General features: G+C 40.5%; 1 protein-coding gene across 1 annotated transcript; it reads right to left on the reverse strand.

Annotated features, from left to right (window-relative positions):
• Window positions 1–123: 123 nt before the first annotated feature.
• lpcat3 (lysophosphatidylcholine acyltransferase 3) lies at window positions 124–17,121 on the reverse strand. The gene is made up of 13 exons (XM_085365473.1): window positions 17,014–17,121; window positions 13,783–13,890; window positions 11,544–11,650; window positions 10,988–11,081; window positions 10,772–10,809; window positions 8,387–8,565; window positions 8,148–8,256; window positions 7,949–8,035; window positions 7,553–7,716; window positions 3,307–3,454; window positions 2,869–3,024; window positions 536–679; window positions 124–449 (listed from the first exon to the last, which is right to left on the reverse strand). The coding sequence occupies exons 1-12, from the start codon at window positions 17,096–17,098 to the stop codon at window positions 560–562; spliced, it is 1,395 nt and encodes a 464-aa protein (XP_085221599.1). The 5' UTR covers window positions 17,099–17,121; the 3' UTR covers window positions 124–449; window positions 536–559.
• Between the last annotated feature and the right edge of the window lie 5,027 nt (window positions 17,122–22,148).

Raw genomic sequence — 22,148 nt, forward strand, 5'->3', positions numbered from 1 at the left:
CAACATCAGAAAGTGCCACATGTGTGCTCACACTTCCTGCTCAATGTGGACGTGAAATAAAGAACGCATTTATAAAAAAAAAAAAAAAAAAAAAAGAGCCAAAAACAGACTCTGAACCCATGACTTGTGAGCGTGTGCAGTTCTGTGTCGACAGCAAACGAGTCCCACGTGGTGAAATTTGAAAAAGAAAAGACAAAAAACAGGAAATTGCTCCTGACTGGCTCACAATTAAACCCCTGTGGCACAATGGTAATTTCCTGTAAACATCTCTCCAAATGTTTATAAAAACACCCTCCCCGCCTGAAACACAAAAATATATAGAAATTTATTTATTTTTTTCTTTTCAAACATGGACATATATTACTAAAAGGCCTTAAAATATTTTCCGTTCTGCTCCTTGGAAGTCGCAGTTCCCTTAAGTGAGTATTCAGTCTCAACGATGGATGGACCTGAAGGAAACAGACATGTTAAAAACCAATCCACGCACAACTGAAATGTCTTTATTTGCTTAGCAAAGCTGTTCAAGTTTGCTTACCATGCCAAGTTTTAGTATCAAGTCTTATTCCTGCTTCTTCTCTCTCCCCTCGTTTTTAGGCACCAGCGCCTTACGGAGGTATGGCATTATTAAATATGCTACTAGGAAGAATAGGTGACCACAGAAATAAACAGAAGAATACACCTGAGGGGGGAAAGAGAAAGAAGATGGAACAGTCAAATCACAACCTGCACGTGCAACTCTCAGTTTCTCTCTGCTGAAACCTGCCTGGCTGCTTTCCAGCTCTCAGACCATCTGTGTAACCCACTTAGCCACTCCATTTCCTAAATAAATGCTTTTTTTGTGCTTTGTTGCTGACTGTTCCTTATAAATCTCCTTTAAGGCAGTACAGAAAAGAAAGACGAAAATTCAATCCCATCAGTCTTTTCAGTGGCTTTTCTTTTCATCGACGCAGCGGGAGTTCTGACACGGAGGCCTCTTGGGGGGGGGGAGAAAAAACAAAACAAAACAAAAAACAACACACAACAAACACCCACCAGCACCACACACACACGGTTGTCTGGCAAGAATAGTAACTTGAAACTTTTTGCTGTAACACAATGTGACAACACACCGAAAAAGTGCCAATCGTTGCATCATGAATAGCTGCAGTTTTTTAGCACCCGATAAGCCTTCAAGTTTAAACTTCACCGCCTCCGGTTCTCCTCTAGTCTGAGGTGCTTTGTATGTTGCACAACAAAAGATGTGAAATGGCACAAACAAAAATCGTGTTTGTGTTCCTCACAAATGACCTTCCCGGGGTCGAGTTCATAAAAGAGCTTTCAGTGCAGTACTTAAGGTTTTGTTATTGGCTGCTGCTGAAACGCTGCAGAAAAATTAAACAGACACAGACGTGGTCAGGTTTTCCGCCATCGGGGCAGCACAGCGGTATGTCACAAACAGCAACTTTGTAAACACAGCAACTAGTTAATATCATAAATCCAAAGATCACTGCACACTAAAAAATAGCAGCCTTTGTGGCTCAAAGTGTGTATTAAGCATTTAATATTAAGATAATATTGCACATGTTCATACACGGCATGCTTTAAGGGACTGATGTGGTTGAACTTTAGTCCTACACAGAACTTTGAATACCCGCATCTAAATGTTGTAGCTGTGTACCGTCACCAGGGGGCAGTGTCAAACACACATGGACTGTCTGTTGAGACTACTGTCCTCTGATCAGGAGCTAAGCTAAGGGACCCACAACAGCACAAACACAGTGAAGTGAAACTTTTACTATTTAATTTGTAAAATGTGTATACACACACACACACACACACACACACACACACACACACACACACACACACAGGAAAATATTTAGTATACACATCCAGAAATGCATACACTATTATATATTGTACATATATTTATTAGTTTCAGGTTGGCCATTCTTGTATTTTGCTCGTTTGTGTTGTTGTGTTTGCACATCTCTGTTGCTTGTGGGGCTCGCACACAAGAATTTCACTCGCATGTGCTGTGCCAGTGTGCCTGCACATGTGATGTGACAATAAAAAGTGATTTGATTTGATTTGTGATTTGATTTGAAACAGTGTTTCAGATAATGAACACCGCTCCCTGCAGCTGCTCATCCTGCTTTTCTGATCTTTGATCATTTTTGCCACTCCCTTTCCTTTGTGGACAACTATGCTCTCTAAATCAGCATTCTACCATCGAGGGTTTTTTGTTTGTTATTTTTTTGAGGACAGCATGTGAGCACATCTATATTTGATAGCTTGACTTTGCATAGCCAAATACAAACACCCGTAGCACAGCCACCACAGGTGGGACGCAGAATCGCTGCAGGTGGGGTGTGGACAAATATGAAAAATAATGAGTGGAACTAATTTGAATAAATGATTTTTTGTGCCTAAGGGAAAGGAAACAAAAGTTAACTCGTGCTATTATGATCATTATACTCATATGCTATTATTTTTTATTGATAGGATTCATAAAACTGTGGTTCTGTCACAAATATCTGTGGGTTTGAATGGAGAATATTCTTATCTTAACTGAGGGCTTGATAAAAAAGAGTTTGAGAATCACTGATCCACGGACACAAATGTGGCACCACAAATCCACTGAAGTAGGATTGAAAGACCGAAGGTAGGGTTGGGTTCACATCTACACCTTTACAGGGAATTTTCACCTATTCAGCACAGTTAAATTCCAAATTGTATTTAAAGAGAATTGACTTGAAAAATAACATGTTATAGTTGAAACTTCCTGTTCAGCGTGCGGCTAAAATGCATGAAATGCTGCCCTAAGTCAATGGTAAGTCAAAGAGAAGTGAAAGAAGGAACCAAGAGAACTGTGACTTCTGGATTTACCTTGAGCCATTTGTCATAACTGAAGATGGAGAATGCCACTAGAGGATACCCCATGAAGAGCCAGTGGATAAACTGCTGGACTACATAGATGAGTGGGTAGAGTGCACTGTTGGCCAGCTTTGTCAGCACAGGACTGTCCCTTACTAGTGCCTGGGCCTGTCACACAAACACACACAGGTTACATCAAGATAGAAGAATGAATCTATAACCTTAAGTCACAATTATTCTCATTAGTAATGTGCATTTAATCAATAGTAGCAGACTATTGTAGATTCAATAAGAGCATCACCACTCCGTTTATAACAGAGCTAATGCCACAGTTGTAATCAATAGACATTAAATGCAACACTCTTAGTTTATACAGAGCACAATCACTACTTTCTGAGTAAAACGTGCAGCTCGAGTTACAGGGTGCAGAGCTGGGACTGGGTAACTGACCTGTCGCTCCACGGTGATGATGAAGAACTCCATGGAGAAGCACAGGATGTACCCGGAGTGAAGGCCGTGCCAAATCGATAAAAAGAAGAGCGTGGCCACATGAGATAAAGTCTTATTGCCCAGGAACTTCAACCGCTTGAACACATGTCTTTGTAAAGAGGAAGGAAGAGGAAAAAAACAATAATAAAATGAGCTGGCTGTATCCACAACCACAAATTAAACAATAATTTGTGAATATTCATCCACTTTCCACAAATTGGACACACAGGTTCATGGTTTCTACCACATTACCAACTACTTCGCTCACTTTAGTTAATTCATTTCGACTCATTTTATGACACAGCACTTTATTTTCAAAAGATGACAGACACACACACACACTCTCTCTCTCTCTCTCTTAATTACTTTTTTCTGTCTTTGAGTTACATATCTGCTGCTCCAGTCATTCCCCGTTAGACGAAAGAGGAGTCTGAGGGTGTGCTGGTTAAAATAGATCTATACAGGTGGATAAAACCACCTGCTGATCTACTGGGATTTTACCACAAAAATCCTCTATGATGGCAGTTCCCAAACTCTGGGCCACAGAGCGGTACTGGTTCTGCAGCAACTATGATGCTAACATGTCAAAATGGACCAAAAATCTCTGAGAAATGTTTCCAGCACCCTCTTGAATCTATACCAAAGTCTAAAAGGGGATGACACCATGGTAGTAGAGTAGAGGTGTACCTAATAATGACTGCTGGTTGAGCTCTCCCTTTTTTCTTTAAAATTCAAGTTCCTGTTTTAATAACAAAACATCATTTTTAGTGGTGTTTTCTTTGATTGACCTCTTTAGGGGACAACCCATTTCTTATAATAGTGTCCGGGTTCTATCCCCACCTATCACAGCTGAGATGGGCTCCACCACCCAGGCACCTGGAATAAGAAGTGTGAAAAGAAACTGATGGAGCTTAGTTTGATCCTTCTGAGATTTTTAGATTTAGTCAGTGTGACATTTTCAGGTTAAATAAACCTTTAACTGTGCGCGTCTTTCATTTAGTCTCTTATAAAGAAGTTAGAGTTATAGATTATCTCTTTAACCGGAAATCCAGGCTGCCAAACATGCTTAATGCATCAACTGTCACGCTGGCGAGCACTCATTCACCTTGAATTTGTGGTTGCATAGCAACTGAGTTATATTAAAACCCAACAACTTTATGTCCTGTACTAAAAGGACTAACTGTGACCCAAACTGGAACATTATAACAACTTAAAAATCAAACCTCAAACCAGAGTTTCTTCTTCTATACTGCATACAGGTGAGAAGCTGCAGTGTTAGCTGAATGGAACAGGACCAGACCAGGGGGTACATGAGGTGGTGCTGTGTAAAAGCTGATAATAATCAGATATTTAACAGCATCCATCCTCCCCACTGTCAATCGCACAAACACGAACTGAGTGATCGTGAATACCAGGACACAATACTGTTTGGATCCAATAGTAACTGAATATTCAAAGCTTTGGCTAGCTGGAGGGACACAGGTGTCTGATTTTATACTAAGGACCCTATCTAATGTTAAAATAAGGGCCATGCTGTGATTTTGAATAGACTGACATTTCCAAAGGTCACTCAGAGAAAGCTAGAAGTGGTAAAAATGATGGTTGGGAGGTTGGCAGTGATGTGCCACTCAGTGAAATAAGCAAGAACTTGCATGACAGCCAGTAATGTCTATAGACTGTAGACGCACAGAGTAACAAGAAATCAGAACATCAGTGATGCAGCAGCCCATCCAGTTCACAATCATTCACAGTTCAGTTTATTGTAAATGCAACCTTGACCACAATATGGGTAAAGACTTAAATCAGGGTTGGAAAATTAATTTCCCCAAGGGGCCACACGAGAAACTGGGACTGTTGTGGAGGGCCACACAAATAAGCTTATAGGAGAGTTTAGTTTATTGGTGAAGACCTCGACAACAGTCCCAGTTTCCAAAAGTTAATTGTTTAAATTCTGACCAGTGCTGTAGAGGAGCAGTAACTGTGGACAAACGACTGACTGACAGACTGACCGACCGACAACGGACATCTTACCATGGCATATGCTGGTCCTTCAGCCTGCCGAACTAAGAAGTATCTAAAAAGTCTTTGAAACTTTACTAAAGCTAACTAGGTTAGCAACAATGATGTTAACTGAAGGAACGATGGTCACAACTGGGAGTGACAAAAATGATACCAAAGCTGAAAACTCAACACTTCCTTAATGAACAAAAATCCAAACACATGAAGGTTCGTGACAACAAACAGTCAATTCTTTTGCTACTTCTTCCTTTGTGACACCCGTACAGAGGGTGAAACAGTCTTAAAAGAGTAGTTACACAAGCACAAGTCCTGACACAAGCAGGTGTAACAGGCTTTCCTGTGTGTTCTTAAAAACACACACAACCCCCCCCCAAGAAACGCAACACTTTCCAAGAAGTCTGTGCTTCAGTTAAGTCACTGAAATTACATTTTACTAGCTTACTATTAGTCTGTGTCAGACACTCATAAAGTTTACTAGCTAAACCTGCTACTGTTGGCTAAGGCAGGAATCCACCATGTGATCCAGATACAGTCACCTCTGGCAGCAGAACATTAAAGATAGCAAAGGGCAAATTGTTATCTTTAAGACTTGAACTTGTGAACCACAAACCAAAAGGTGATGTCACAGTGGCTATGTAGATCTCACTTATAGGGTCTATGGGACAGATATACACTTGTAGCAATTGGGGGAAAAAAAAAAAAAAAAAGAAAAAAGAAAAAACAAACAACACCACAAAGACTAAACCCCAGATCTGTGTGGCGCAATGAAGACACCAATGATTGTAGTATAATGCACGGTGTTTTTTCAAATCATTTCAGGTCAGACTGGCTTCATTTCATAAGCACATGACCTTGCTGCATGTGTATATATTCAAACCACAGTAGTGGACTGAAACTCCAATTAGCATTTTATTTTGAGGATTTTTCTGGAGGTTTTTTTTTTTCTTTATTTGGTAAATGGCCTGTATTTGTATAGCGCTTTTACTAGTCCCGCCTAGGGACCCCAAAGCGCTTTACACACCCATTCACACACTAGTGGAGGCAAGCTACAGTTGTAGCCACAGCTGCCCTGGGGCAGACTGACAGAAGCGAGGATGCCATATTGCGCCATCGGCCCTTCTGGCCAACACCAGTAGGCGGTAGGTGAAGAGACTGTCCGAGCCGGGGCTTGAACCGGCAACCTTCCGATTACAAGGCAAACTCCCAACTCTTGAGCCACGGTCGCCCGTTATTTGTTCTAAATTAAAACCTAAAGCCTGACATTTTCTGCCTAGCAGTGTGGCACTTCTGAATCTGAACACTTAACATATGTTCAGACGACCCTTCTGTATAAATATTTTATACGCGTATGAGAACGCTGAACCTTTCGCCTTCGTTTCCCTAAGGTTTGTGACTTCTTGCATCTTTCATGAATTTAATTGCACACCCCTCAAAAAGATCAGCATAACACAGCCTCACATTAACCAGTGCATCTGAAGCCTTTCATTATTAAAACTTCTCATGTGTGCGCCAGGAGTAACTCAGAAGTGGTGCATTTTAGGCTAAAAATACGACTTCCTTTATAGGTTACACAATGAGCCCAGCAAATGTCAAGCCTGTGATACATCTACCAAATGCCTGAAAACGCTCCATCAACTAGTTCCAATATAATACCCCCTTAAGTCCTAATTGACTTTATAGGTTGCATTTCTACATCCCAGCCACTTTAATTTCCATTTGAGCCCGTTTCTACTGCCACTCTACATCTGAAGGAGTGTCGTGGAGTAGAAAGAGAAAGTAAGCGTGGGTTGGTTAATGTTGTTAAAACAGAGCATGAAATAAACTGTATGTTCAGTAAATTGCTTTGCGCACTGCGGCGGTTGTCGTAAAACTGACACGCTTTCAAAGAATTTCACGCATGAATCTTCAGCACCAAAACTGTCAATAATTGTCTTTAATTGCAAAGTTTTAAAATCCTCCCAGCATGCCTTCACCCACCTGTGTGAGGATTCTTTTATTGTTAAACAGCAGAAAGGCAGAGGCTTTGGTAATTTATTTATTCATTTACTGACAGACTGGCAAGTATGCATATTGGATTGGGCTGTTATTCCTCCCTCTTCCCATTATCATCCAAGCAAATATTTAACTTTTATAGCATGGCTTTGCATACCAGCTAGAGAACGTCTCAGATTTCAGACTGCACACTGACCTGGCAGCCCAGGCGTTTGTGTTGATGTTGAAAGAAGAAATGGTTCCTCCAAAGAGTGGCGTCGTCTCAAAGAGCCACACCTTCATATTGGCGCACGCGTTCCACTGGTGCTTACCATCCACTACTCCATTGTATCCCAGTCCAGTTAATATGCATACACCTTCCTGTAACACATAAAGCGTGCACTTTACTGGCTCATGTAAGATCACACCATGAAGCACACAAACCTGATTAACTGGGACTTCACGCTAAATGAGGTGTGCCTTAAAGAAATGTATGAATGCATGCAAAACTGGCGATACTGCCGACACCTTCTGCAGTTTCACATTATTGAAGCTTTATTAGCTTTTAGTTGTTTGCAATGAGGTACTTGCTCAAGATCAAGAGTCTACTTACCGCTATAACCCAACAGCTGACATATTTATACAAAATGATTTTGCCCCACAGGAGAATGAACACACAGCGATACCAGAATGGCTGCGCCTGTGGAAAGCAAATCGTTTTGCAATTAAGACATTAAAAAAAAAAAAAAAAAAAAAAGAAATCTTTTCTTTGTTTATATCGTGATTATTGGGAATGCCATTGCTGTTCTCACCTCATACTCATCTGTTAAATAGTAGCTGTCTGGATAATGAGGACTAAATATCGCATATATCACCAGGCAGAGGAAACCAAGAGCAAACCTCTTCATAGCTGGTACAACACTGAGAGAAATAAGGAGAGATAAAGAGACTTTAATAATGTTAACTGAAGGGCTTTGATACTGGGAAGTTGCTTTCCCCCCTTTAAAAGAGATCTAATAAAGGATTATTGTTCAATTCATTTTTCTTTAACCTGTTGGGAACTTTTCCAGGGCAGTCGGTGAGCTCCCTCGCCACAAGTCTTTGGTAGCTGCGCAGTGTAAACTGGGGACCCACAAGGAAACCGCCATAGAAGTAGGAGAAGCCGCACACCTCGAGCAGCGAGGGCACGGACCGCAGAGCTGACTCCTTCTGCTCTGCGCTCAGCTTGGACTGGAATTTAAAGATGTGGCAAGTAAGCAAGAGGGAAAAACAAAATGGACATTAAAAGGCTCAGAATAAAGGCAGGTTAGCAGACATTAAATTGAATAAAAGACAAATAGGGCTTCACTAAATACTCATTAACTGACATTCAGCTGACGGCTGTAAACAGTGTACTTGAGTATGACCCTTAGCATTCAGCTGCAGTACTGAGTAATGACATCGATGCAGATAAGAGATAAAAACTGAGTTAAAAGCAAAAATCCTCAGATTAGAAAGAGAGAGCAGTGTGGGTAATTAACAGCCATCACAGATGTGCCAACAGCAAAAGAGAGAATTCAAACTAAGCGAAGGAATGAGGAAACAGTAACACCTATTGTTGTAACGTGATTATTAATGGACTGTTAGGTGAAGTCAGGGAAATGGGGAGACGCATTAATGAGTCTGGAGTAACATGAAGAAAACCACTGTAGTGATAGCACTACAGTGCCTACCACAGTACAGAGCTAACAGAGAGCCTGAGCTAAGTGAGACATAAAGCAGAGAAGGCTGAGAAGAAGATCAGCGCAGATCCTCCCCACTATAAAGATTTCTTATTATGTCGCTTTGAGCTGCTGGTAGACCTGCTTTCAGTCCTTTAGTTTCACGTCGTTTTAGTAGTGTAACAGGAATATCTGCTTCCAACTGCCCAATGCTTTGCAGCGCCTGAGGCAGTCCTACTACTATATACCAACTTCTTACAATTGCAACAATTGTTTGTTTTGCAATTAGTCCTCATGTTGCTGAGGACACTGGGCGCTTGGTACCCATTATGCCTCAAGTCCCACTGGATTAAGCCTAAAGCACATGAGCGCACTGTAGTGTAGTGTCATAAAAATGGCATGGAGAGGCATGCAGCTCCACCTCTGATCATAAACTCTATATCCCTCGTGGAAACTGTAACACTGGCGTATTGTTTGCCGTCTACTTCGGTTACTTCGCTACACATCTGTATGAAACCTGTAGGCACCAAAAGGCATTTCTGATTACTTCCTATTTTACTATAATTATTTAACTGATTAAAAAAAAAAAAAAAAAAAATAGTCATGTGAAAAAACTAAGTACACCCTTACGTGTAAGTGAATTAAGAGGGCAAGTAGCTGCCACGTGGTGATAATCAAATGTACTTTATTTAACAGACCATCAGTAAGTGAGACTTTGGGTAGGCTGGTATTCTGGAGAACATAGTCTTCCCAGAGGTGGACAGCTCACTAAATTCACCCCAAAGTCAGACTGCGAGATGCTCAGGGAAACTTAAACGTAAAGGTCGTATCACTACGGTTATGAAGAGACTGAACAAGTATGGCTTATCTGGAAAGAGAAAGCCAGGAGAAAGCCTCTTCTCTCTAAAAAGAACATGATGGCACAGGTTAGGCTTGCAAAGTCAGAGCTGAACAAACCACAAGACGCACAGGTAAAACAAGCAGAACGTCAGCCTCATGCCAACTACTAAACACAGTAATGGAGGTGTAACGATTTGGGCTTTTTTGCAGCCACGTGACATGGGCACTTTTAAGTCCGTGAGTCGGCCATGAACTCGTCTGTGTTTTTCAGATTTAAAGAGTCAAATGTGAGGCCATGTGTCTGACAGCTAAAGCTTGGCTGAAGCCCAAGGACGATGTTTCCAGGCAAAGCAAATCTACACTGAAAAAGAAAATAATCAAGGTGTTGCAATGGCCCAAAGTCCAGACCTCAACCGCGTGCTAGGGTGGTGGTGGTGAAATGCTGTGGTGGGACTTTACAGAAGCATAAACAAATGCATGCAAACCTCAATGAACTATAATAATGTTGCAAAAAGAGAGCGCAGCAAAAAGCTCCTCCACAGCGATGTGAGAGTCTGATAAAGTTACACAGAAAACAATCATTTCAAATTATTTTTGCCACAGGTGGTTCTACAAGCTGCTGAATCACGGGGTGAACTTTTTCCACAGGACTGCACAGCATACAATGAAAAGTCTTTTTCACATGACTAAATATTTTCTATAATTAACTTTTTACGCCAACAGCCCTGCTCGTGTAAACAAAACAAAAAAAACGAACTTAGAGACGTGACTCTGCTGATGCAGAGATTAAACCCTCCCCCACAAAAAACCCAATACAGAAATGACTGTTACATGGTCTAACAAAGATAAATGTTAAGAAAGCCTCTAAGCTAAAGCAAGACAGAGCAATAACTCACTGGTTCCTTCCCGCCATCATAGTAATCAAACGCCAAACCTGCAATCAGAAAAACACAAATTTGTCTATGAGACTATGGTAAAGGCACCGTTACTGTCAGCAGCACTTGATTAAAAACAGCTTAAAGCATGTAAAGGCCCCGCGTGCAGCCTTTCAGGAGGTTGTAATGACATCAGCAGGAAAAAAGGAAAACGATTACTGGGCTACATCAACTCACCGATAAGTTTAAGTGTGAGGACACAGTGTGGCATAGTCCACTTGATGTCATACTCCTCTGTGGCTGTGTAATAATACCCCGCTAGTAGGTATAACTGTAGGAAGATGGCATTCAGGTATCAGATATAGGGTGAGCAGCTGTTTTATTTTTTTAGATTTACAGAAAACCTGAGGAAAGAAAGGACTCACAGGAAGCTGCTTAAAGTTTGAAAATAGAGTTGGCACATTTCTTTTTATGAACGTACTCGTAGTTTGTCAGACTATGGGCATCATAAAGCATGTAAAAAGTGCCACTTCCTTACAGGAAGCGTGTGAATGTGTTGTAAGATTACAGACCTACTTCAATAAATGGAACAAACAGTAGTTAGACATCAACAAGACAAAGAGTAGACCAGAAAATGCAGATAAAGAAATCAGATTTTAAACTTGTGGAACAAACTGCATTAAAAGCGTCCTGTGGATAAAGGAGGGGGCTGGTGCTACAAAGTAAGCCTGAATCACAATTTAGTACCTGCGAGAAAACTAGCAGTGCAGAGGTAAACCCAATAAAACCTCACCATTTGAAAGGTAAAGCTGCACAGGATGGCTGTTACCGTCCTTCCCATGAGCCTCAGCATCAGAAATTGGACAAGGACGCATACTACGGAGTGATAGAGCTGAGAGCCTGGAAAAAGAAAAAGAGACGGACACGGTGAGTGGGGGGAAATGGAGAGTGTAGTCAAGTGTGACATGACAACAGTGTTCTTCTTCTACAGTTGAGAATTGGCAGAGACAGAGAGAGGACAACAAGACGATGACATGACAACATCTGACTTGAAACGAACTCGAGGAGAAAGGTAAAGCAACAGACCTGCTGTAAAATCCAAGTGCAGCAACAACAAAATAAAGAAAAGAGAAAGAAATCAATGTTGGCAGTTTGTTTACTACTCCAGCAGACCACTCTCCCAACAGCAAGCACAAGCCACTCAGTTTCTTGGTCTACCAGCAACAGACCTCAAACTGAGGGGCAGGCCCCACTGGGGGTACAAACAGCCTACTGTGGTGGACAGGAGGGGGTGCAGAAGACCTTGCTGCTGCCACAGGAAATTACAGCCTGGATTATTTCTTAGTATTAATTATTTATAAATATTGTGGTAGTTGAGGTATAAACTTTATGCTTTTTAAAGTGGATGTGCCAAAAAAAACTGGTCTACAAAAGGTACACTGAGTGTTATGAGTTTGACATTTGTCCTGATGAGCTTTCTGTTTGCCTGAAATAACGTGTTGTTTATTAGTTATCAGACTGAATACGAGCTGGTTTTCTTTTAATAATAATGTAATGGCTGCAACTAATGATTATTTTCAGTTTTGTATTTTTTATTTTTGAAAAACACAAACAAGAAAATGTAACCGTTTCTAAAAGAAAGAAATGCAGAATAAAAAGTAGTATATTATGTGATAGCCTAAAAAAAATTAATATCTTTTGTTTTATTCCAAAAATATTGAAATATTAAAAAATGTTAACTCAGTTTACTATTTTATGAAGGCAAAGAAGAACATCAAATAACTGCGTCGAGCATTTGAGATGCTTTGGCATTTTTACTTGTCCAATAATTGGTGGATCACCTTGGGCTCTGAGAAGCTTTTTATTGCTACTGATTGGAGCAAGAAAACAACTGCCAGGTATGTTTTAATAATAAGTGGCAGCTCGCTGCATCATATGCTACACACGGGTAACAAAGCTGGTTACATACAGGAAATCAATCTACTGTCATAGCTGAAGGGGGGGATGTTTTACTTCCCTGTGACTTGACAAAACTTGATGACTAATCCATAAAAGCGTCAGTGTGGTTTTAAAAGAGGCATTCAAACCGCACTATATTTAAAAGAAAATGAGGCAAAAGTGCTTTCTGTTCAAGTCCAGCTTCTCCTTTTTTCTTTTTTAAGTCAAAGTGTCTCCGTTCTTAGTCATAAATTTGGACAGCTGCAATTTTAAGGCGTACTTCAACATGTCCACACCTCCGATTTTTTCCTCAGTGTGAAATAATAAATGTGTTCAATTTCAGAGTAAACCTGACAGCTGCAAATTATGATTTGCAAGTAATGGAGAAAATGATAATACCATCAAAATAATCATAAGTAAATGTAACAACTCTAATACCGGTAAAATGAATTAAAAAGGGTAGCATCACTCCAAACATTCAATTTTGAAATTAGAAACATTTTTTAATGTTATAATATTCCTACTCAATTCACATTCAGATTACTCTGCAACTACTTTTATAATTTGCTCATTGTTTTATCCCACGCCAGTCCCGTCCCAGGCACAGTGCCAAACTTTTTCTAGTGTTAGATGATAGAAAACTGAATAATTTCACCCTTTTTCTTGTTGGAAAAATTTAAAAAAAGCAATGATTGACTTAACAGATAAAACAACTTGACTCTGAACATCCTGAAAACATGTTGAGAGCCTTAACCTTAGAAATTCTGGCTCGATTCATCCTCAGACTGCTATTTGTTACAATTACACAAAAAAGAAACACAGAAAAGCTTAACCAAAATAAAGGAACAAGATCACTGTCAGCGATTCAACAGGAATGTTAACAATACAGAATTCAAAATCAGGTTAAAAACAAATCTCTAAAAAGAGCACAATCAACAGACTGTTAGATGTAAGAGACACAGATACCACGTTTTGGTTAATAACAGCAAATGTATAGATCCTTTTATGCATTTACGATAAACATACATGAGAGCAATTCACTTCAAATCATAAAAGATAAATCAGGTCTTTGGAGACATGCCACTTCATCTCACCAAAGTTGAATGCTGCTAGAGCCAATCCAGAGAACGTGTGGAATAAATGGATAACTGTGGGAGTCTGGTTGAACAAGAACGACCGGTACACCACAGCAAAGGGATACCCTGCAGAACACACAAGGAGAAACAGGAAAATATGTTAATGGGAATTAGAGTGTGGTTCTTCATATCAGCCGAGTGGGCTACTTTTAATCTCTCCTGGCGCTAGCACCGACCTTCTAGGTTAAACACATGACGTGAGGTAGCGCATAACTAACACTGGTGGGTTTGTGTGCCACGTTGTGAGAAGTCAGGCATCTCAAGGAGAGAGATTACCACCACGGCGAAAGACCAATTCTTTTATATAGCGTGAACCCTTTTGAGGTGAGGTAACAAAAACGTAAAGATATTTATATGATATAAATCTGAAATGTAAAAGGCTACAAACTGAAAAATTTCTGCATGTTAACTTTTTCTCTGCATTTGAAGGATAATGAATAACAGCAAACCACCATCTGTGTCAGCTGTAATCTGTGAGACGCAAAGATCAAGTCCATCCATCCACTTTCATAGCAAAAAAAATAACAGAAAATAAAACCCACAAAAACAAATAAACTCAAAGTTCTTATTCAGACCGAGTCAGGATATCCACATATTCATTTCACTAATTACTAGTCTAATTCTGGGTCGTGGAACCTATCCCACCTGTCACAGGGAATATCCCGGGCAGGTCACCAGACGACCTGACGGCTCTTCTTGCTTCTTATTTGTACTCGATACACAGTTTTTGTTAAGGTGGTAGAAGAGGTTTGTTGTGTCAGTGTCTGTGGTGGGGACCAATTTTCTGCAGAAGTTGCAGCAACTCAAGTACGGTTTTCTGCTCTGTGTCTGACTTTTCATAATCGAACCATGTCTAAGCTACAGAGGAAGCCCCTCGTTTAGGAACGAGGTCATCTATTTGTTTTGGCTGGTCCTTCTGTGGTGCTGTGGCAACTATTGCAAAATGTAATCTCAAGCAATTAAAAAAAAAAATTCCAGTAAACAGTGTCTGAAGAGTGAAGCCAAGGCAAAAGTGCCTTAAATTGGCTACCAAGGGGCAACTGCTGGCTGCAAGAAGCGGTCCGACTGTAGAACTCTGGGGTAAAATTAACCTCAGATTCTTTTTAAAGCATCATTTGTATCCATCTATTTGCTCAGGCTAATTTAGGGCTGTGGGAGCTGGAACCTATCCCAGGTGTTAAAGGCCAAAAAGGTGAGATGCACATGAAACCAATCACTTGCCCATCGCAAAGCTAACAAAGAGACAGACAACCACACATTCTCAGAAACACACGTATGGTCAACATGATCAATTTAGAATCACCTATGAGAAACCAGAGTACCCCGAGGAAAAAGCACACACGTACAAGGAGAACATGCAAACCTTGTTCCTGTTCTGCCCTACAACACGGCATTCACTTTGTGTTTATGGTGCTTATTAAAGGCAAACATGGAGGACAAACAGGGTATGTTTTAGGACCTGGCTAGCTCAGCTCAAAGCTTCAGGAATTTAACGTAGCAGTGACAATGTTGCTCTTTTATATCAAGCCTACATTCTGGTTATACTTTTATTAAGCCGAACACGCAACATCTTGCTGCCATACACGTTTACTACCATCTGATAACAGCAGCAGTTTAATACTAAGCTGTACTTTATACACCTCTGTGAGAGAAACATTGGCTTCCAGTGTCTGGTGGCTTAAGAGTTTAAAAATTAAACTGCACACCACTGATCTGTTTAATCCAAAGACTCCAGGAGGACCAAAAAGAACTTTGGGCCGAGTGCCACAGATGGGGTAAGGAAGTCAGAAAGCACTGAAAGACAGATTAACACATTGTTTTTTCCAGGGGTATTTGTAGAAAAGTAAGTAATAGCACCAGCTTTATCCTTTTAAACTTTTGCAATCTGAAGAATCGGGTGAAAAGCCGTTGAATCCCTTGAATGCAAAATCCTACATGCTTCAAGTAGAAACCAAAAGCCCCATTAAGGAAAAGTTTTAACTTTTGTGATGTCCTACACAGCAGTTTATTATAAGTTACTTGACCTACACACAAAAGGATGCACAAGAATGGAACAGATGAGGCAACTTCCGTTGTAGTGTGCAGCTGTTACTAGTGAACTACACTACTATGCAACGCACATGAAGCAACTTCAGGACCGGGGATCGTGCAACAGGTTAGGTGACAAGTTTCCAAACAAAGACTCGTCTGAATAGCCCCTTTCTTTCAGTCTATAGCAGGGCTGGAGTCAGGCGAGGGAAAACAGACGTGTCCATGTGTTGGAGCAAAGTTCAGCAAGGACAGTGTGGAGCATCCTCCCCCACACCATTCACACACCCACATAGGGCTTATTTTGGTGAGGACCCACACGTTCCCCTGCACAGCTTCAGCAACATAGTCTTAAGTTTGAACCCAAAACAGGTAAAAGGTTGGAAAAAAGAAGACCAGCTAAAATGTCCTTACAATTCCAAGGTTTGCAACTGGTCCTCACAAGGACAACTACACGTGAACGCGCGCACACACACACACCTCTGACAGCTCTAAAGTAGTGCTATGTGTTAATCCCAAAGCACTAAACCAACAAATGTAAAGCTAGACTTGTCAAATGAAATTGAGCACTTGTTCCAGTGTTCAGCTCCCTCCTCAGAGTGTGTCTCCTCTCTGCACAGCTTTGTGTGGAAAAAGGGGAGTAAGGGGGCATATTTTGGCAGCCTGTGCTTCTCCCTCCCAACAACACTGCAGCTATTATTGTCGACCTCGGTGCCCCCAAAACCCCAATCCCATACAACAACGAGCAGGCCACACATAGCTCCAAAAAAAGGGCAGAAGAATGCATTTTGCTGCACAATCCTAGCTTCCCGTTAGGCAGTCCCAACAGGTAGAAAATGAATGTAGTTCAGCTGAAAGCCACATGTTAGCCGTTTGTGGTGAGGCTGTGCAGGAAACTATTCTGAGGGTGTGTGCTTCCTGGAAATAAAGCTACTGTTTGAGGGGCAGCCTGAAATTTAAATATAAAGCTAATGTTTTCGCTACCAACACCAGCAGCCCGACAGATAACTGGATAGTGTCACAGCTGAGTGAGCGTTATGTTAGCTGAAACTATTTAACAGTTACACCACCACAGGAGCAGCTCACACCTAACGTACAGGTTGGTGTGATGACCTCTGACCGCGACAACAACCTGTAAGTGAATCGTGGGTAGAAACTCACCGATTAAAATAGATAAAATGAGTCGAATCGCTGGTTCCGGGGAACCTAAAGACTCCGACAGTTGCTCCAGCAAGGGGGCCGCCATCTTTCTTGTGGGCGGAAACGTCTTTTCGCCACAGTTCGGAGAGCTGTGTGGACGCAAACCTCAACTTTTTAAAGGATCCCTCAACGCCTCCTCTCTTCACCTCCCCTTTATGATGTCAACTTTTTTTTTTTCGTTTGCTTTCTGAGTTTGTTAAATGAAGATATACTTAATTTATCAAAAAAGGTGGGCATTTGCGAAAAATAAGAAAATAAAGCTAAAATATCAGACGAAAAATATAGTAAAGTAAGATAAATATACATTTAATTATGTTTTTGTTTATGTTTTTTAAGATTTCCATATGTTATTAGCTTTATTACTGCAAGGATTTGTTTTAGTTTAATGTATATAGTGTGGATGTATAAACAAAATATAAACAAAAAGAACAACTGCACAAACATTTATGATAATAGAATAGAATAGAATAGAATAAAATAGAATAGAATAGAATGTCTTTATTGTCACTATACAGTTGTACAATGAGATACAGAGCATCTCCTACTCAGTGTAAACATGCTTGGGGGGGGACTCAGTAAAATCATTATACATTATATATATATATATATATAATGTATAATGTACAATATACAAGACGTAAGTAATATGTAATAAATAGTGTTTTGTATATACAGTTGAGTTATTGCACATAGAATTGGTATTGCACAGTGGTGGTCCTTAGAGGAAGTGGGAAGTGGGGGCTGAACTCACACATGCACAGATAACACAATCTGTGCATGTGTGAGTTCAGGGTGGTTATCGCTTTGGGGAAGAAACTGTTTTTGAGTCTGTGGGTTTTGGTGCTGATGCACCTGTAGCGCTTCCCTGAGGGAAGCAGGCTGAACATGTTGAAGCCAGGGTGGGAGCTGTCCTTGATAATGTTTGCTGCTTTGGTGAGGCAGCGGGAGGAATAAATGTCCATCAGGGAGGGGAGAGGGCAGCCGATGATCTTTTGTGCTGTCTTGACCACACTCTGAAGCCTCACTCTATCTGCTTTGGTGCAGCTGCCGTACCATACCGTGATGCAGTAGGTTAGCAGGCTCTCAATGGACGAGCAGTAGAAGGTCAGCAGCAGGTTGGAGTTCAGCTTGTACTTCCTGAGGACTCTCAGGAAGTGCAGCCGCTGTTGGGCCTTCTTGATGACCGCTGAGATGTTTCCTGTCCAGGAGATGTCAGCAGAGATAAGGACACCAAGGAACCGGAAAGTGTGGACCCTCTCCACACACTCCCCGTTGATGTAGAGGGGGCCAAGTCGGTGCTGTGTCTCCTGAAGTCAACAACGAGCTCTTTGGTTTTCGTAGTGTTCAGTGCCAGGTTGTTTTCTGAACACCATGCTGCCAGCTTCAGGACTTCCTCTCTGTACTCTGCCTCTGTACTCTAATGTTATATTTTTATTATTAAAACAGAATTTATTTAACTTCTTTCTTTTTTTTAACATATTACGTTTGGTGACAACTTGGTAGGTCAGTATCAGCCCCATTTTTTAAATCTCTGTGGGTAAAAGCCCTGACTGTAGAAAACAGATGATACACGGTGGTGTAAGTGTGCCCCCATGTGGCCAAATAAAGAAACAACATTTAGAGATGCTCCCTGAACAAGAACATCAAAAAGTCATTTTAACTAGCCTTATAATTTATATTGGAGTTTACTTAGTTAAACATTAAAAATGCCCCTTTTTGTTTATTTCAACAGTCTCAAGTGCAGACAAGTGTTACGGAAATCTGAAATAAATCAATCTACACAAACAAGCTGTCTTTCTGAGATTTTAAGTCAAACAACTATACCGAGTGCAGGAGATGTTCACGTGGCATTTGACAAAAAGTAATAACAAGCATGGAATAATTTATAGGAATACGTTATCTCCCCACCACGGTCACAGAATACAATCAGGACATAACATGCAAAAGATAACTTGTACAGATGAGTGTATCTTGTAATAGAGAATTATATTTAGACAAAAACATGATACCATGGAGCCTTTCATTCAGTTTTTCAACACAGAGATGAATGTCAGGAGTGATTTGTAACAGCAGCAAGATTGAAAGGGAAAGTTTACGTGTTGGTGGTGAGACCTGCTATGGTGTGTGTTTTTTGTATAGTACCACTAACAAAAAAAATACAGGAGGCAGAAGTGGATGTGGCCAACTGAAAGAACAATATAATGTTGTATTGTATTTTCTTTACTTTACTTTACTCCTTTATTTTAAACTACTTTGACTATTTACTGAGCTCATTCTTTCAATTCTTATTTTGTGTTTTTTTTTTCTTTTTGGGGGGAACATTTTATTTTGCTGGATCGAGCTTCATATTTATTCTGCTTATTGGAGCATTGGAGTCATTTAAAAAACAACAACAACAACAACAACAACATTAAAATGTACTCCATAAATAACATTAGAAATCCATGAAAAATAAACTATGTAAGTATAATACAAATGAGTTTGAAGGGGACTTGACTACCCACCAATCACAACGCTTCTATACTAAGCCGTTATTAGGAGGTGAGGCTTGGCAGATTGGCTATTCATCCAGAAAATGTGATATTTTCTGTTTTACCTTTGCCTGTAATGCAAATTGAAAGCAGTACTCTAGAATCTAAATTTGTAATATCAGCTTTAAAGCCCCTGTTTTTCTACAGTTATTGGGGGATTTCTCTTTATGAGACACCTTCTAGAAAATATCTAAGCGCAAAGATTTCTGACATGAACCCGGACCCCATCGGTACTAGCACACTAGGCACAGGCACTTTTGTCATGGTGTCATCCTGTAACTTTCAAAACCGATGTCAGAATAATAAACATACATGTAAAATACACAGCAGTATAATATGTCTTCATATACATCCAGAGATATTCACACAAATCTCTTAAAGCCATCCGTTGGGGCTGTAATCGGTAGATTAAAGCTCCTAAGACAACCAGAACCTCATTTGTCTGTACGCATGCCTAGAGGGAACAAATTCAGGTAGAAAAACATGAATAAACAACCGATTTCTGCACTCGAATCTGTGCAGAATCCCCCGATATACGCTGAGCAGAATTATTTTAATCATTATTAATTAAAATTTATTCTCTACCAACATAATTAGTTAATTAATTATGTTGGTGAAGGAAACTGGATTACCCAGAGAAAACCCACGCAAGCATGGGAGGAACACAGAAACTCGTCAGGGACCTGGGAGCGACAGAGAGAGGATGGATGCTTTTCACTAGTATTTTATGGTGGCTCAAAATCTGACTGTATTTGTGTGTGTGTGTGTGTGTGTGTGTGTGTGTGTGTGTGTGTGTGTGTGTGTGTGTGTAATTCCATAAATTTTGAGTCCCAAACCATGACACAGCCCCCACTGTGTTCTACCGATGGCTTACTGTTGCACCTCTCTCCTTACATGCTCCATAAATATTGACAGTAATTTGAACAAAATTATCATGGAAAAACATAAACAAAATAAATATGCTAACAAGTCACATGTTAAAAGTTAAGGCCAACATGTGACCCACCTGCCAAACTTTAATACAAAAGCAGTAAATTTAGTTGAGCTTAATGAGTAATATCACAAGCTAACCACCTCCTAATATAGTTTTAAGTCTCTTTTTATATAACTTAATACATTTTCTTAGATATGTAGCTGTACATAATTGTGAGTAATTTCAAACTGAATTTCTGTTATTACTGGGGCCCACCTGCAGTCCCACTATGGACCACGAGGGGGCTTCAGCCAACACTGGACTAGAGTGCTGTTAACACCAGTGGATGAGAGGACAAATAGGACCATTTGCTCAGATTTTACGCACTGCCACGTCATTTATTTTCCATTTATTGCATTGTTGCTAAAGCAAGTTTCAGCATTAACAAAATATATACGCATCGATAAATCAATCATTACAGCCAAATAAGTGAGTAAGACTGAACCTTTTGTTCCAGGCCAGTTTGAAATCCATGTTTTATTTATATAAGCCTGGAAAAAATGAAGGCTGGATTTTTTGTTTCCGAGCCAGACAGAGTGTGTTTCATGTTGATGAGCCTGCTATGAAGTCAGAGACTGTGTTTCATGTTGCCAAGTTGGCCCAAATGAATTTGAATTTTGTGTTTTCCAACTTGCCGATTCAGACACTGATCCTTGTTTTTAACTTATGAAATCAGAGTTGTTTTGTTGCTCCTTTAACATAAAGTGAGGCTGATTTAGTGCCTCACTCTGAACCTGCTCATAGTGTACCACAGTCTCAACTTCTTCACAATGTGAATCTGAATCTGCTCCTCATGTGCCTCAAAGTGAAACTCCTCATTATGTGCCTCAAACTGAAATGGCTCACTGTGTCCCTCAGAGTGAAACTCCTTCCAAAATAGCTGTGCTAGAGACTGGTTAGCTTCCCTAAACTAACCTCTTCAAAGACCGCTCGAAGCAACAGTCTGGAGGCTGTTCCTTTGCAGTTGACTAGTTTGATCTTCTAGCTCCCTCCATGGCCCAAGTTGGTAATAGTGGAGATGGCTAAGCACGCTGCATCCGTCCCAGTAGGGTGAAGGTGGCCAGGGCCCAGCTTATCCATAGTTTTCACGTGACATCTAAGCTACTGGGACACGCCTTCTCGGAGGTCAAAAACAGTACTGCAGTCCTTTGCCATCCAGCCATCATTTCAACATCTTCGAGTTATACTTAACCAAAATGCCAGATAGTTGCCGTTCTATTGGATGCACGAATCTACATTTATTTACAACTGCCAGAAAATGTGTAGAGTATGGCACCAACATGTGAGCACACCTCTCCTAACCCTGCCTTACAAACCAGTTGCTACCAATCCCTGCTTCTCCATAGCAATGCTGTCAGTGGCAGCTCATTTAAACTGTAGGGATGATTTACCTGACATCGTAAAAAAAAAAAACTCTGTCAGCTACTACTATGACACAACAATAATGTGACAAATTAACAGTATAGGAACTTTTCTGGGCCTACGCTGTAAACTTACAGGTTGAGAAAACAGAAGATTTATACTTGGTAGTTTGCTTACGCTTGCTATGTTGCACTCATCTTTGCTTTCATGACGAACCTCCCACACGGTGG

The sequence above is a fragment of the Diplotaxodon limnothrissa genome, linkage group LG11, assembly GCF_057381915.1.
Source record: "Diplotaxodon limnothrissa isolate DT_005_m linkage group LG11, D_limnothrissa_male_GT1.1, whole genome shotgun sequence".
Taxonomy (NCBI): domain Eukaryota; kingdom Metazoa; phylum Chordata; class Actinopteri; order Cichliformes; family Cichlidae; genus Diplotaxodon; species Diplotaxodon limnothrissa.